A 17,286-nucleotide genomic window follows, 5' to 3' on the forward strand; every position below is an offset into this window, starting at 1 on the left:
TGGCACTTGCTCACTAAAGCAATTATATAAGTCAGTACTAAAAATTAAAAGCACTACACCCTCACTCCCCACTGGCCCTTGTTTTTAATTATAAAGGAATTCCCAATATTATTCTAGCATGTCGAAAGGTCAGTTGTCAATCTCCTCTCCGGTCCAGCTGGTGAATCTGGGAATCTTGAGGCAGTGTTACAACTGCCTCATGTACACAGACAACCCTCTCTTCCCAACAAATTCCAACACATGTGAGAGATGCAACCTTATAGCCAAACTGGAGGCTAAGCTCTCTCAACTCAGTACTGGCATAACCAGTCAGGAGGAGAAGGAAACCACACTCACTACAATTCCAGTCTCACATAGACCTACCACAACAGCAAACCAAACACATAATCACACAAAAACATACTCGGAGGCTCTAAATAAAGATCTGCCTAAGCAGCAGAGACCTCCAAAGCAGACATCCAAGCAACCGCTACCCCAAAACAAAACACGTGCAACACATATCTCACAAAGCCAGTGTTCCGAACAGTCACAGCCCTTAAGACTAAATAACACACCTGATACACTTGTAATAGGTGACTCTATCATCAGGCACACTGACGTCCCGCTCAATATTCCTCAAAGATACCCACACCTCCAGGTTGGTGGCACAGCACGAAGCATCAGAGACTATCCATGTGCAACTAACAGTGGGTAAAACTGCCTTCCAGTTTATAGCCTGCTACAGACCACCCTCCCAAACCCAGGAACTCCACTCGGCCTTCCTGAGAACACTGGAAAATATGAAGGTTTCTCCAAACACCATTATATTCGGCGACTTCAACTACCCAAACATAGACTGGGAGCATTACTCTAGCTCAAACACCCTAGCCCAAAGGTTCCTAGAATTTATAAACTCAAATGCTATGGAACAACTTGTTACCACTCCCACAAGAGGGGAAAACATACTGGACCTGATCATCACCAACATGGGGACTCTATGCTCCAGACCAGAAGTGTATCCCTCACTGGTAAGATCAGACCATAAACTAATCTCACTGGATATTCACATCCCAACCCCACCCCCTGCCCAGAAAACCACAGTGAAAAACTTCTCTAAAGCAAATTTCACACTCCTCAAAACTGAGGTGGAATCCTTCAAATCCCCTGGGCCTGTGGAAAATACGGCCCAGACCGCAGAATCCTTTATAAATGCATTCTATGAACACCTTCAGGAATGCATGGATCATGCGATCCCAAATAAAACCAAGACCCAATCGTCCAAAGGCAGACGTCCTGTCTGGTGGACCCCAGCCATAAACAAACTATACAATAGAAGGAGGAAGCTACGAAATGATAGAGCAAAATCCCAAAAAGGGAAGGCATCACTGATCAGTATTAGCAAAAAACTATGGGCACTCATAAAATTGTCTAAGGCCAGCTTCGAGAGAAAAATTGCACAGGACACTAAGGATAATCACAAGGCTTTTTTTTAGTTATGTTAGGAACCTGGGTGGTAATTCCCAGATATGCTCAGAATTAGTCCAAAATGACAAAAAATACACCAAACCCACAGACATTGCCAACATCCTAGCTGACAGGTTCAGTGCAAACTTCTCTCCCCCCTCCCCACCAAAAGGGCAAATATCTATCCCAGCAGAGTGCTGCCCCCCTGACATCTCAGATGCTCAGGTAAGAGCCGCCCTCTCCAAAGCAAAAAACACAGCATCAATGGGACCAGATGGTGTCCCGGGCTGTGTCCTACATGAACTCCAAGAAGAGCTAAATTCAAACATAAAACTACTGTTCAATCTCAGCCTTACTACAGGATATGTGCCCAAAGAGTGGCGTACAGCAACAGTGGTCCCTCTCCATAAAGGTTGTGCCTCAACGGATCCTGGAAACTATCACCCCATAAGCCTAACTAGCTTGGAATGCAAAGCTATGGAAAGGATCATCATGGACCTCATAAATAAAGATATTGGGGACCTACAGACACTGGATCCTACCCAGTTCGGCTTTGTTAAGGGCAGATCCTGCCTCTTAAACCTGGTTGATTTCTTTGAAACAGTCACCAAGGCCATTGACAAGGGGAAGGTGGTCCACACAGCCTACCTGGACCTCGCAAAAGCCTTCGATACAATACCCCACTTGGGCATTATAGATAAGCTCACCAGCTTAAATATAAACCCCTATGTCACTAGATGGATTGCAAACTGGCTCAAGGACAGAACCCACATGGTTAGAATTGCTGGAGCCATGTCAGACTCCAAACCAGTTACAAGTGGTGTCCCACAAGGCTCAGTCCTGGGACCTCTCTTGTTTGGTATATATTTCTCGGAGGTACAGGCCAACACGGAAGGACTGTGGCTGACCAAGTTCGCAGATGACTGCAAACTGGGTGCCCTAATCGACTCTCCAGCCAACACAAGCATCCTCCAAAAGGGCCTCATAGAAACAGACAACTGGTGCCAGAGCCATGGCCTCAAGCTAAATGCCAAAAAGTGTATAGTCATCCCCTTTGGCAAAAACAAAGTGCCCACAAATTTCCACATAGGTGGTAATCCATTAAGTACAGAAGAAGTAATTAGGGACCTGGGGACCCAAGTTGATGGCAATCTCTCATTTGACAACCACGTGGCCAAAGTGGTTAGAAAAATATTTTATATAGCCCACCTAATCATGAAGGGATTCACATCTAGATCAGGGGAGGTCATCGTGCCTCTTTACTCATCCCTCATCAGGCCCATAATTGAGTACAATGCCCCTTTTGGGATGTACCTTACCAGACACCTGCAGCAACTGGAAAGACCCCAAAAGTACCTCACCAAGAGGATCAAAGGGCTCAAACAGATGCCATATGCTGCCCGGTTAAAGAAACTCCAGCTCTACTCAGTGGCATACCGGCTGTTCAGAGGCGATCGGTGCCTGACGTATAAAGCCATGTCCAACCTGGAATTAATGGACATGCTGCACCTCAGAAAATTCAAATCCCATCGAGCTACGCGCTCGAGAGACTTGAACCTCAGCACTGAAATAAATAGGATATGCTGGAGGGACAGATTCATAACCCAGAGGCTCCCTTCATTTTGGAATAAAATCCCAGTCTAGGTTAGGCAGAGTACCTCATTGACTCTCTTCAAGAGGAATCTTGATGAGTGGATGGGAGATTGTAGGTTTACCCCGGGTATCACTTCTGTGTCACTGTTAGACAGAGGCACAGTATACTAACCTCGAAAAAGGGCATAGCAAAATAAATTTAAAATGGGTGGCGAAAGCCAAACACATTCTGGCTAGGCTTATAAATGCCCTAGGGCAGATAGCCTAGTATGAACCTATGAACTATCACCATTCAGACAAAGCGTGTGTGGTATTACTTTAAGGGATTTGGGTTTTTTGTTTTTAGTTTTCTAGTTGGCGGATTGCAAAAAAAAAAAAAAAAAAAAAAAAAGAGCATTTGTTTTTCTTTTGTGATTTGTGAACATGTAGAAGTTGACAATGATTGTCAATGTTTCTGCACATTGGTGTTGGCAGTGTATGACAATGCACTCGTACACATGCAGATATATATATATAAAAAATATATATATGTAAAATACGTATAATATAAAGATATACCATATATAAATGCACATATTTGTAATATATATATGTCAATATGTATAATACATATATATATATATATATATATATATATATATAGAGAGAGAGAGAGAGAGAAATATATGAATTTATATCACTGAGTTTTCAAAAACTCGAAATTCATATGGATTGAGACCTTATGAGTTTCCTAAAACTTGAAATTAAAAAATAAATAAATAAATAAATAAAAAATTAACATTTTTCCACGTACTCCCCATGCAAATTATATATAACAACTCCAAGTTTGTTTGTCTTTTCGTCTTTTCCCAGTTAGAGGTCGCCACAGCAGAACTCTGGTCCGCTAATGACTGGCAGTAGATTTTTATGGTGCCGAGTTGCCAGCCCGATGCCCAACCTTCAGCGAAGGCACGCCCATTCACGCATTTCTTTCGGAGACCACTTGACCGTGGGGAGGACATGCAGACTCCACACAGAAGGTACACCAGCCGATAATCAAACAGGAGAACCTCTTGTTGTGAGGCAACAACGCTACCACTGTACCACCGCGGCTTACAACTCCAAATAAATTCCCCAGTCCCCATTTTTACCGTGAGCTACATACAAGTGCTTCAATGGGGAATTTAAACATTTCCTCACTGTACTGTGATCTTGGAGTTAGTATATATAATTTTCAGGGGTGTGGGGGACACAGCCCCCACTTGGGAGATACAGTGGGGCTTGCCCCTCTTCAAAATCGTGGCTTTGTTCTTTTATTTTAATTCTGAGTTTTCATAAAACTCAATCATATGGTCTCGACCATATGAATTCTGACTTTCTGAAAACTCGATACAATATAAATCCATATATATTATATATACCTATATATAACAAAACCTGAAAAATAGGTGTGGACCTGTCCACTAAGCGGAAAACCCAACCACAACTCACAACTTTGAAAACACACAACCGCGTAATTCAAAATCCCGTAATTACGCTACACATACAGTACACACATAAACATACACACAAATCCCCCCTACAACCAAACACACCCCCCTACTTATATATTCTAACTCCGAGATCACACAAACAGAAACACAAATGGAACTCACACACACACACACATCTTACAGTCCCTCAAACACACACATAACAGTCACAACACACACTTACGCACTCTAAACTCCTAACCAACATACTTACACACACAAACTTACCAAAATGAAACCCAAACATCCACACATCGTACCTCCGGAAGCAGAAATTCAAAATATCCGTGCTTCGGTATTTTGAATTTTGCGCTTCTACCGGTTTCGAAAATGTGAGTCTGTGTCTTTGTAGGTTCGAAATACTGAATTTTGAGATTTCAGTATTTCGAAATTACAAAGTGGACCCATATAGACATATATATACATATATATATATATATATATATATATATATATATATATATATATACACATACATATAGAGAGAGAGAAAGGGAGAGAGAAAGATATTATATATACATATTATTTATGTATCTGTTGTGTGGATTCACTTTTATGTAGTACAGCTATATCAAATTCTGCCTCTATTTTTCTCCATATCGTCTCCTTTCTTTATGTCCTACTGGAAAAAAACTGTCTCTGTTATTAGGTAAACGCCACTGTTTCCATATTCCTTTCATCTGCCATAGCTCCTACCGGAAATTTCACATGCTGAAATTAATGTCACCGCACCACTATCCAGCAATTTAGCACTTACTTCGGTATTCGTTTGCTGTGGTCTTTGTGACACATCAGCCTCTTCTATTATCATTAAGACGGAATTAGTATTTTAACCTTACATATATTAAAGCAATAATGACAAGTGCTAGATAACATCAGGCAGTTTTCATTGTTTCAAAAATGGTAATATTTCTAACATTTGTGTGACAATAGAAAATATTACATTTACAAGTATACACTCAGTATTATTAACGTGGGTGACATAAGAGTGGTCTACTTTTTTTCTGCAGCTTCCAATCCATTGAACATAGATCAGAGGGAAGCAATAGAGTGGAGGATAGGGGCATAGATAAAGTGCTTAATAACAATTTTTGAAGATTTGTGAGAGAAAAAGGAGGGAGAAATGGGATGCCTCTCAACTGTCCAGATTTTTGCCTCATATTTTTGGTCAGTTGCTCATAAAATGTATGGTTTTCTGGCAAATCACTGAAGACTGAAGTTACTAAATAATTACATACATTTCAGTTTCAAACTAAAGAAAATACATACTAATAGAAAACATGTTATTCTTAGCAACGTTCTAAGCTTAAAAGAGCAATATTTAAAATATGTCCCTATTTATTGGGCCTTTGTTCTTCCATAATTTTAGGCTTTGTCCAGATTTCTTGCGCTAAAAAGCTGAGAAATACGCCTGAAGTATATCATTGCATTGGTACTTTGTTAGTGTGCACGGGTGGACCTAGATTAGCACATTCATATATTACCTTTTTTCTCTCTCTCTCTTTATAGTGTTTGTATTTTTGAACCTAGTCTGAAAAGTGTACTAAGTGCTCTATCCACGTTAACTGACTTCTTAATACTGAAACTGCCATACGCATTCCAAATATTGAGGTAAATAGTTCATGTTTATGTTTCTGGAAAAAAATATAAACTTCGTAAAGTACCAGCAGTATAAGAATTCGTTATTTTGGAAAATGCATCTATAGATTTTAAAATAATTACGCACATTGAGTTTTGTGACTTAGAAGTCATCAATAATATGCCAGTTTACAGTTAAACATGTGAGACCTTCTAGTACAACATACAGAAGAAAGAAAATGTATAACTTGATATTTTCTCCATAAGTTGAATAATATATATTCTTCCCCAAAACACTTGCTCAAAGAAGCGGAAATTTTAAGTACAGTTTCATACCTCTCAAGTGTACCTCATTACGAGGAACGTACCTCATTTGGGGTCTTAAAAAGTTCATGTTCCTCGAAGTTCCACATTAAAACAGTCTGTCACACATTCAGTGTTACGAGTTTTTTTTAAGTGAAATCCGTGGTAAATAGAAATTAATCATATTAATTCATTAAACTGAGGATCGTCTTTATAAGTAAAACCAGCATATTTAACCATCCTATGACCTTCCTATTTGAAGTTGTTAGTAACCCATTAAATTTTGCCCATTTGTTCCACATTACGAAGGCGAGTGTTCCTCATTTTGGAGATGGAAGGTTGAGAGCTATGTCTTTATTATTGGTAAACGCGTATATTTCAGCACTTCAAATGCGGTGTACAGCAACCCCTCTCGGGAGGAACAGCTGTCCTGGTAGCCATTGCACTTGATTGACGGAAGCTTTTCAACTACAAATAAAAGTAATGGTGTGAGTGAAGGATGGGGCTATAACATTTTTAAGAAACAGCGCACTTTGTACATTCTATCACACGGTTTACTGATAAGGCCTGTAGAAAAAAAACGGGCTGCTTTCTCAGGTCAGACACTAATATAGCACCAACCCTTTACGCTAAGGACTACACATCCCAGCGTGCCCTACTGAGCTGACCTAGCAACAGCTGACTATAGTCCTCAGCTAGGGGGAACTGAATGAGAGTGTAGAGAGCGGCGCTGCTGTCAAACTTGTAAGTCGTGTGTTTCTTGCTTTAGGTTAACTGGTGGAATTTTTTTTTTCCCTGCCCTGAAAACAACTTTTGAAGTGGGAATTTTTCACATTTAATCTTTCTTATTCCGACCCTGGAACTCTATCCCCGATGCTGAGGCATGGATAAAGCGCTGGTCCGAAGCGAAAACATGGTTGAGAGCAGTGAAGCAGCGACGAGGGGCAGTGGCGGTGGCGTCCCGAGTCTGGCCGCTGCTGCGGTGCAGCAGTGCGAACTTATCCAGAGCATGGTTGACATCTGTCTCTTCAGCCTGCAAGGACTCCGGACAAAGTGCGCAGCGTCCAACGACCTCACTCAGCAGGAGATCCGGACTTTGGAGGTAAGGACCACCTGCAAGGAGGCAAAATGATTGGTGGGAACCTTCCTCCTGAATTATACGAAGTCTCAGTCCTGTTTAAGCATAGGTCAAGAGCGCTTAACTAATCCGTTTGCTGTGTGGTCTCCAGACTATAATGTTGCGGAACTGTCATCTGTAGTGCAGCCTTGCTTTCCAAAACATTTTTAGATGTTTTTAAGTGTTGTACCAGTAGTGTTTTAATGTGGCAGCAGCCTGAGTTAGAATACATACATTTAAATGGTGTTACTGATCTATGTTTGCTGTGCGCTCACTGTGATCACGGTTCAGAAGTGCTTTACATAATTAATAAAACTTAGCTAATTGTTTATGTATATTTAATGTAACGTTGTAGTCAGTCAGTACGTTCCGTTTAAACTTTTTTTTATTTTCGCTTTTTACGACAAAAGGAAAATGAATGCAAACACAGTTTAAAATATGTTAAAGATTGTAACCGAAAAAAAAAGCTTCTCATGATTTTAAGCAAATGCATTTATATCGATATAGAAGAGTGAAATGCTACTTTGGTCAATTCCTTGTCTCATAGTCAGGGTAGGAAACTGATAGGACTTTGACCCAGGAGGGACATAAACGACTATTGAGTTTGATAGTGGTGTGTCCACTAAATACTTTTTGCAGAGATTGTATGTGGTAAAATTTGCTGAGAATTGGAGCTTTAGTTTGAACACAATGTAAAGTATATTGTGGGTTTATGGAATCTGAGAGCAGGAAGAGTGGGAAGGAGGCATGAAGCTGCTGGGACCAGGAAGAGACAGAAGTTTCTTTGCTAGCCTGATATAAGCTGCAGTGCACCATTATTCTGCTGGGACCAGGAAGAGACAGAAGTTTCTTTGCTAGTCTGATATAAGCTGCAGTGCACCATTATTCTGCATTTTCTTCTGTCATGATTTGTGTTATGTGAGTTGAGTGTGCTTGCTATTTATTCATCTGTTGTTGCCTTCTTAATTGGCCTAGAATGATGCCCCGCTTGCAGCATGCAGACCTCGTCCATACAGCGATTAAGGGATTTACTTAAGAATCTTTGAAATGTTGCTATTTGAAGCAGAGCAGTTCAAGTGTGCCATTTCTAAGCTTCTCATAATATGCTGTATGAGTTGAGTCTTTTTAAGTCTGTGTAGCAAGTGAAGTCTGAATGCTTACAGTATGCTTGTGAGGATGTGTGGAAAGTAAGGCCTGTCTGCTGTCACTGTCCTGTAATACATTGAACAAGTGCAGTTAACAATGCTCTAATTTAATAATTGATGACCTATGCAGAGAGCAAGTTCTGGAGAGTAATAAGATGACTGCCATGTATCTCGCAGAGTTCACTTTTTAGATCTCTGTAGTTTCTGGGTTACTGACATTGTAAGACCACAACATAATCTGCCTCCTGAAAGTGATATCACAGAACTGAGCTGTTTTGTCTCCTCCTCTGCGCTTTAGTGTTTTGAGTTTTATTATGGATTTAGTCTTTTGATATCAGTATGTTTTATTTTTCTTTACTTTCCCTTTCTGAATGGCAGTTTTTCAGGTGACTTGCCTACCTTATTGCTGAAGAAATATTGCATCTTATCTGTCAGTTTTAGTAAAGAATTGATTACTGCTGACATGATGGACTTGTTAAAAAAGATCTTGATCAACCTATCGTTACTTTTTCTATATCTTTAAACTTTGCTGACAATGGGGCTGTGGCCAGCAACTGGATAATGTGACCAAAATACACTTTGAGACTGACTGTTGATCACCATGTATTGTTAAAAAAATTATACTTCTGTGACTTCTCTGTCAAGACTATTTATTGCTGTAAAAGATCTTTCATATGGAAAATTCAGAAGGTTGGGGTTTAATGCACAAACTGAAACTGGCACTGTTTTCATGGGTATATCAAAGAGCAGTTTTAGCCCCCTTCTTATTTGTTTACTGATACCAATTTACATGTACTGTGGTTAAGCTAAACTTTTAAGGCTTATATGTTGTCTTTTTTTCTTCATGTCTCCTTTATTACTGCTTTTCACGTATTGTTCATTATTTTTCAGCACTTGAGGCATAATGTTACTTGCACATTGCAGTTTATTGCCTCTTTGTAACTTGTTTTTTGTATCTTTATACATGAGGTTTCTTTGTCATGTATATGCTCTGTTGTCACTCTGTTTTAAATGTTACACTGTTGATCTGTTTCTGCCTGCGTGGATCTTGCCACGGGGGGGGGGGGGTTCACAGAGCAATTCACTTGCCTTGTAAACTACTGAAAGTAGTATAAAATAAAGGACTTGATTTGTATGAGTGGGGAGAGGGAATAAAAGCAAACAACTGTAAATGGATATTTCTGAATTTTCATTAAAATTATTTGACTGAGAGAGGCCACAAAGGTGGATCATCTTTAAGTATATGCCTCTTCTACACACTTGCTTTAGTTACTTTTCTAAATTAAATGACTTGAGAGTAGTTTGACTTAAAGCAGTCTACAGCCTTGTTTTGGAATGTATTAATGCTACTTATGATGTAATTTCTCAGTTTTCTTTGTGAGTCCTATCTCTTTTGTAGGTTCATAGGAGATTGCTAGGCTAATGGCCCATGCAAGCCTAGTCAGTTTTACCCAGATTTTACCCAATTTTCTATTGTTAAGGGAAAGATAACAATGGCCAACAAGTGTTTTTTTTTTTAACTAGTTTTACAGACTGTTACTGCCCATAAAGATATGGTACATTTTTTGTCACAGGATGATGCAAGATTCAGGCTTCAGCACTAAGTGATCTTTATTCATAGCCTTGTACTTACCTATGAACCTATCTGCCCAAGGGCATTTATAAGCCTAGCCAGAGTGTGTTTGCTTTCACCACTCCTTAGATTAGTTCCCTGTGCCTCTGACCAGTAGAGCCATTAGTTCCCTGCGCCTCTGTCCAGCAGAGCCATTAGTTCCCTGCGCCTCTGTCCAGCAGAGCCACTGCAGTGATATGGGTTCATAGGTAAGTATTGTAGCGAAGAAGTATGTTGCCTGAATTAGTGTTTGGATTTAATTATCTGAGCCCTGGATGTTGAGGTGATTTTGCTTTGAAATCCTATGGACTATTGGGTTACTTGGTCAAATAGTTAACATACAGGCAGTGGTCCCCACAGTCCATATAATTTTGTTTTGTTTGTTTGCTTGTTTTTAAGTAGGCTAGTTCAGAGATCCTTTTCAACCACAACCTGAGCCTCAAGGCAAGCAACGTTAACTGTACATTTTTACATTTGCAAAGACATTGTGAATATAGTGTTCTGCATATGTTGCTTGATGATCGTTATAAATGCATTGCTATTATACAAGCGTCAAGCTGTTATAGAGATTACAGGGCAGATATAACAGGACGGTACATACAGTTTGAGTATATTTTCAGACTTTCAGTTGGTGATTGCATTTTTATCGTTTGTATTTGCTAATAGCTACAATCATTTTTGTTTTTGCTATTTGTTGGGATTATTTTTGAGGTCGACTCTAACAGTATTAACATACTTCAGTGCTGAATTTTGCATTTTAGACTGAATTTAACAGAAATAGTGTTTTAAGGTATTTGGGGAAAAAGATCTGAGTATTTTTAACACTTTTATGCAAAACATTCTTTCTGTATTATACACATTGATCCATTTTTTCGCTTTGTGGAACAAGATGTTTTTTTCCTTTACATAATTTACAAACCAAATTGCAGAGTATATTGCTAGGGCATAATGTGTGTAGATGGTTAAAATTAGACTATTTATTTCATAGAAAGAGCATGTTAAATCATTTTAATTTACTGTCTTCACGTTGCGTGAAGTTTGCAGTACTGCATTTTTGATCCTCAAGATGTTGTAGTACTATAATTAAATTCCCAGTTACACCTGTGTGCAGACTTGGTGTGATGATTTTGGGGCAGTCCAACTGACGGTATCAGTAGCTTCTAGATATCTTGTTTGTAGTATCATTGTTTATAAACCATAGAAGCTCTCTGTTATAATTTATACAGTGCAGTGCAGATTTCATTTGATATGACAACAGACCAGTGAGTATGCATTTTGCAGGGCAGTGGCATATGTTCGTCTCTCTGAAACCCATCATTAAAATGTCTTTCATTCTTTTGATTGTAGTGTATGTGATTAGCAAATGTATAATGTTTGTCTCATTAAAGAATGGTATGAATCAGTGATTCGTAGGAGAGGGGTGTGTGTTACAGGATTGGTATGCAGGTCTTTATTACTTACATGAGCTGTGTCTGATCGTAATGGGGAGCGAGGTCAGTGCAAAGGGGAAGATCTTTATAAAACACAAACTATGATTTTTAACATGATTACCCATCCATGGTGTGGAAGTTCTTCTCAGCATATTATTGCCATGTAGCAGATAGTGGAAAAAAATGTTCTATCTGAACATGTTATGTGAAATGTTACTGGCTTATCCCTTGGAGCGCTCGAATTTTGATTCTCTCTGTTTGAGACAATTGCCAGAATCAGAGTTGCCAGAAATCCCCATTTGAGCGGGACTGTCCCAGGATCAGCAGCCTAATCCTGAGTCCCACACTGCTGGTTAAAATCCTGGCGAAACATCCTCTGTTTTTTTTTTTTATTATTGGCTCATATATGGGCCAATCAAAAAAAAAAATCGCAAAACAAAGTTCCTTCTGTTTAATGTGGAACTGCCTGATATTCTGCATTGAACAGAAGAGGGTTCACTGTGTGATTATTTATTTTTTTTTGATTGGCCCGTATACAGGCCAATCAAAAATCGCCAAACACGAAGCTAATAGTGTTTAATGCGGAACTGGGATGTTTCGCATTAAAGACCTTTTTTTTTGTCCCTACCTGGCCCGTCAGAAATCTGGCAAACCTGGCTAGAATGTTCCACTGTTTTCAATGGGAGAACACTAGGTTTCTCTGTTCCTCAGAAAATACTATGAGCTGTTATGGAAGGATTTTCCAGAACCTTCACCCATTTCTCCTCTCCTGTCTTCTTTATAGGATGTGTGTCTTGCTGCTTGAAATTTTCCTGTTAGTCAGCCAACTGTCCCTGAAAAGACAGGATGTATAAAGTTCCTCATTCTTTCACATTTTTAGTCACTATTCCCAAAGCTGACCCAGCAGCTGTAGTCTTAATTGACTCCTCTGTTGCTTAGCACTTAGTTCATTGCAATCCAATAGGTGTGTAAAAAAAAGTGTATACCTCTGCAACTTTGAATTTCAGAATTTTAAATTGTGACGCTCATATGGTAAGGTTTACTCTGTGATATCTGTGAAACTATGAGAAATGCTACTGTGAAGAAAATCTGCTTTAAATAACTTAGTTTCTCCTGTTGCACAGGTCACTACTCATTGTTTGCAGTGTGTGTATGAGTCCATTGATACTACTTCCAGGGCTGTGGCCACTGGTACTTTTTTAGGGAGGTTTGCTTGGCTGTATTCTCAGAACCTTCCAGGTAATGTAAAAATGAGATTTAAAATTCTCCCTTGGGTAGAGATTTAGTGTTTGGCCCCTCTGCTGCAGAAGTGATCAAAATGTGTGATGAGAGGCAAGCGGATGCAGGGAATCTGTAAGATTTTTCTACCCTCATTTTCCAAATTGTCCAAGGGATTTTCCTTCTCCTCATTCAATTCTGACAAAAATAAATACAGTCTCAACAGAATTCAGATAAAGAGATGTTTAAGAAGAGGTGGCAAGGAAGTTCCAAAAAGAAGTCTCAAACCTCTCAAGACGAAGGACAGTTCAACAAGTCTGAAAGACTATTCAAGAGACTTTGTGATTCCCTCCCACTCTGGCAATTTTTTTACTTTGTGACTCCCTCCCATCTGGCCATTTTTTCTTCCAGAAAGTCTGAATCTCTATTTTCATCTTTAACAGATTGTTTCAGACAAATGGGTTATGAAAATTGTTCAGGGTTACAGATAGCAGTGGTGGGAAAGTCCTCCTTTCCATGGGGTCATTCTTCATCCTGTAGATCAGACTGTTTCATTTCTACCTGCTGTTCGTCACATGCTGTCCCAAGGAGTGATACAACCAGTTCTTTCTTCCTGGTGGGGAAGAGGTTTTATTCGAAGATGTTCCTAGCTGCAAAAAAAAGAAAATGCTTTGAGATCAGTTCTGGATCTTTCTTTCCTAAACATGTTTGTAATAATGCCCAAATTCAAAATGATGCCACATCACAAAGTGAAGCCTTTCTTCTTTCAAGTTTGTGGCTGATGCCACTAGACTTAAAAAGATGTTTATCATCACATTCTTATTCAGACTTCAGGCATTTCTTATGGTTTTGTTTGTCTGGATCACATTATGAGTTGTCAGCCTCACCCTTTGGACTATCTACTGCACCAGGAGTGTTCACAAAGTGTGTAGCTCCAATTATAGCTCATTGCAGGTTACAGGGTATCCACACGTTTCTGTATTTGGATGACTTGCATATCTTTGCAGAGTCTTTCAACTCTCAGGAATCTCTCTCTCTTGGGTGACAGTTTCTTGCACAGCTGGGATTCCAAGAGAACATTCAGAACTCTTTCTTGAGTCCCCTGTTGCAGTTCAAAGAACTTTTCTTCTACAGGAAAAAAACAGATCTGTATTTAGGTCTATGTCTAAGGTTTTCCAATCCAACTTTAACTGCAAGAGAATACCTCAGGGTGTTGAGTCTCATGCTTCTGTGATTCCTATGATTCCCCTGGCAAGACTCTATATGAGAAAGATACAGTGATATCTGAAATCTTGCTGGTCCCACCACCAACACCCTTTATCTTTTCAAATCCCACTACTGGGGTTTGTCGGAAGAGAAATCACTTTGTAGAGACAACAGATAAGGGTTCCCCTTCTCCCTTCCTGCTCCAAAGCAGTCAGTCACCACAGATGCTTCAGATTTTGCATGGAGAGCAGTTTCATTAGCTGTAAAAGTGCAGGGGATGTGTGACACCAAGGACAGACACAAGCACATAAATGTCGAGGAGATGCTTGCCCTGATCAAGGCACTCTGTTCTCTGAAATTCTTGGTCCCCAGGACCTCTTCAAGTGATTACAGACAATACCACAGTGATTTGGTACATCAACAAACAATGGGGAACCAGGTCGTACCCCCTTTACAGACTATCCATGTTGGCTTGGGATATAGCTTTACATCGCAGTGCCGCTCTACAGGCATCCTACATTCCATCAGAGCAAAATTGTATGGCAGACAAGCTAAGCAGAGCAAAGGCAGACCCTCATGAATGGAAACTAGATCTGGGGTCTTCAAAGATTTGATACATACAACTGAGTTCCTCAAGTATAGCTCTTTGCCTTCAATCAACTGGCAAAATTTTGGTGTAGGACTCCATACAAGAAGGCCTGGAAGACAGATGCCTTTTCTTTCCCTTTCTTTGGGCAATAATGTTCCTGTGTGCCTTTCCACTAATATCCAGGGTACTTTTTGAAGATTCAGAAGGAAAACCCCAAGATCATTATGGTGTCTCCCTTTTGTCCCAGGCAACCATGGTTCTCCCTTTTTTTCTTTTGGAAATGGGCTGGGGGAATTATCGCAGCCCTCCAAACAGAATGGATCTGCTTACACAAGAACAAGGGTGTTTAATACAGCCTGACATAAGTTGTCTTCAACTGACTGCCGAGATGATGGGGGTCTTGATTCCTTTTAGGCACTTGTCTTCTGAGGATGTGCAGCAAGTAAAAATGGAGGCAAGAAAGCCTTCTACTAGAAAGCCATATGATCGAAAATGGAAGAGGTTTTCTAGTTGGTGTGAACAACATAACCATCACCCATTCGGAGTTTCTCTGGTTTTACAATATATGTGTAAGTTGCTATCCTATGTCATGTTTTATTCCACAATCAGGGTTCATTTATTGGCCGTTTCAACATGTCTGCCAATGGATCCTCCTTTTCCAAGGCAGTCACATGTCAAAATGTTCTTGAAAGGGGGTTTTGCCTAAGTGGCCCTCAAGTAAATCGGTGGCCCCTCCTTGGGAATCTTAATTTTTTGTTAGAGAAACTTATACTTATTCCATTTGAAGCAGCTAATTTGGCTGATATGAGGTTCTTTAACATGGAAAACAGTTTTACTTTGATTGCTCTGACCTCTGACCTCTGCAAGAAGGTTATCTGAGTTGCTAGCTCTTACAGTGATTCAACCCTACCTCATTTTCCACAAGGACAAGGTTTCTTTGAGAACTAATCTTTCTTTTATGCTTAAAGTGGTGTCCAAGTTTCCTTTAAACCAAACTATCCACCTCCCTGATGTTATCTACATCATAGCTGCCCACTTCTACAGCACCCCTACTTCTCTCGCTTGAGCTTAATTGGCTGAGCTATGGTCTCGCCACCTGGTACCAAGCTGTATATTAATTTACTTTTTTTCCGTACGAATGTCAGGTCTTTGCATAAAGCTGTGGCTGAGCATTTTGACGGCTTTCTGTGTAGCTTGGAGAGTTTTTTGTTTTTTTTTGTGAAACTTCTGCTTTTTGGGCGTGATTTTAATTTTCAGTTTGTTCGGTAGTGTTTTGTGTTTCTCAGTTCTGAGTTTCTTCTACCTTTTGGTTGTGTAGATTCCCAATTTTTTTTATTGTTGTTCCGGATTGTTTAAAATCCTTAGGATTGGTGATTTTGTGAGTCAAGTTATTTCGTTGTGTTTCTAGTGTTGTTCTTTATTGTCAGAAATTTATTCAATAGTGGTCATAATGTCTCAGAAGATAGGCAGTTTGGTGAAAAAAAATGCAATAGTCAGTGTTTTTCATGTCAATCACAAATTGTGACTTTCTCTGTTCACAAAAAATGGGTGAAAATGTCTCTTGTGTTTATTCTTTGGCAGGTTTATTTTTTTCCTGTAAGAGTCATGGAACTGTTTCTTAAAGTTTTCTAAAGGCTTAATAAAGACCTCCTCCCTTTGAAGAAACTTTTCTTCCCAATCCCCTCCTGGCACTCCCCAGCAGAGGCCGGAAATCCCTTCTAAAAGGGATCTAAACGGAAAACGATCCGGAATCTCTCCTCTCAGTTCCAAGGGACTTGGCAGCCTGGAAAAACGCCACGCCGGCCGACTCACTCACCAGTCCTCCTCCCTCTGGCTTCAGATCTCTGGCTGGGCGGAGGCGAGTCGTGTTCGGGCTGCTGGCGTCTCTGCTGCCGGCTGGCAACTTCCTCCTCAGCCGGCCTCTCCGGCGCCGCCAGACCTAGCGACTGGAGTGACCTCGTCAGCCCGAAGGGTGGCCCATACTCGACGAGCTCCCCAGCCGGGTCCCCCTCTCGAACCCGCGCCGGTTTAGGGGTATTCGAACCTCGGGTCAATCATCCTTTTTCCTCGATAGTCCTTCGCTCCAAAGAAGAAGCCAGTCCCCTAGTTCCAGTCTCCAGTTGTCCTAATCTGTGTCAAGACCACCCAAGTGGCTTCGGAGCCGATAGCCATTGGCTACTCTCTCCTTGCCCCCTGCCCTCCGGGGTCGCCAGGTGCCCAGGAATTTGTGCTGGCCAGCCCAGTCTTGGCCTTAGTCACAACCCGGCACGCATAACCCGGTCCAGGCCTCCATCTCGGCGGCGACCTGGACTGGACCGGGGGACCCCGGACGCGGGTGCCTCTCTCCACCTCTCGGTGTGGCCTCCGTGCTTCTCTTCCTTCTGGGGATCCCAGCCGCTTCTGCTGTGTGGGACGGTGGGTTTGGGGTCCCCAGGACTAACGGAGGACTGGCCTGGAGTGAGGGAGTGCGGCTGGGGACTTTCGGCCTTCTCTCCTGTGGGGGTCTGGGTCTTTGGGCAGTTCTGTGTCCATAGGCAGTTC

The 17,286-nt window shown here is 40.8% G+C and overlaps 1 protein-coding gene across 6 annotated transcripts in view; it reads left to right on the forward strand.

Annotated features, from left to right (window-relative positions):
- The first annotated feature begins 6,856 nt into the window (after positions 1–6,856).
- Positions 6,857–17,286, forward strand: part of KSR1 (kinase suppressor of ras 1) — a 1,687,803-nt gene continuing 1,677,373 nt past the window's right edge. For 4 of the 6 annotated variants that reach the window (XM_044054644.1, XM_044054643.1, XM_044054646.1 and 1 more), the window contains exon 1: positions 6,857–7,530. In XM_044054644.1, coding sequence (XP_043910579.1) covers positions 7,312–7,530 — 219 coding nt within the window. In that variant the 5' untranslated portion in view covers positions 6,857–7,311. The remainder of the gene's footprint in view (positions 7,531–17,286) is intronic. The other 2 variants (XM_044054645.1, XM_044054648.1) reach the window with 2 other exon arrangements.

The sequence above is a fragment of the Protopterus annectens genome, chromosome 13.part0, assembly GCF_019279795.1.
Source record: "Protopterus annectens isolate FY-2018-M chromosome 13.part0, PAN1.0, whole genome shotgun sequence".
Classification (NCBI taxonomy): Eukaryota; Metazoa; Chordata; order Ceratodontiformes; family Protopteridae; genus Protopterus; species Protopterus annectens.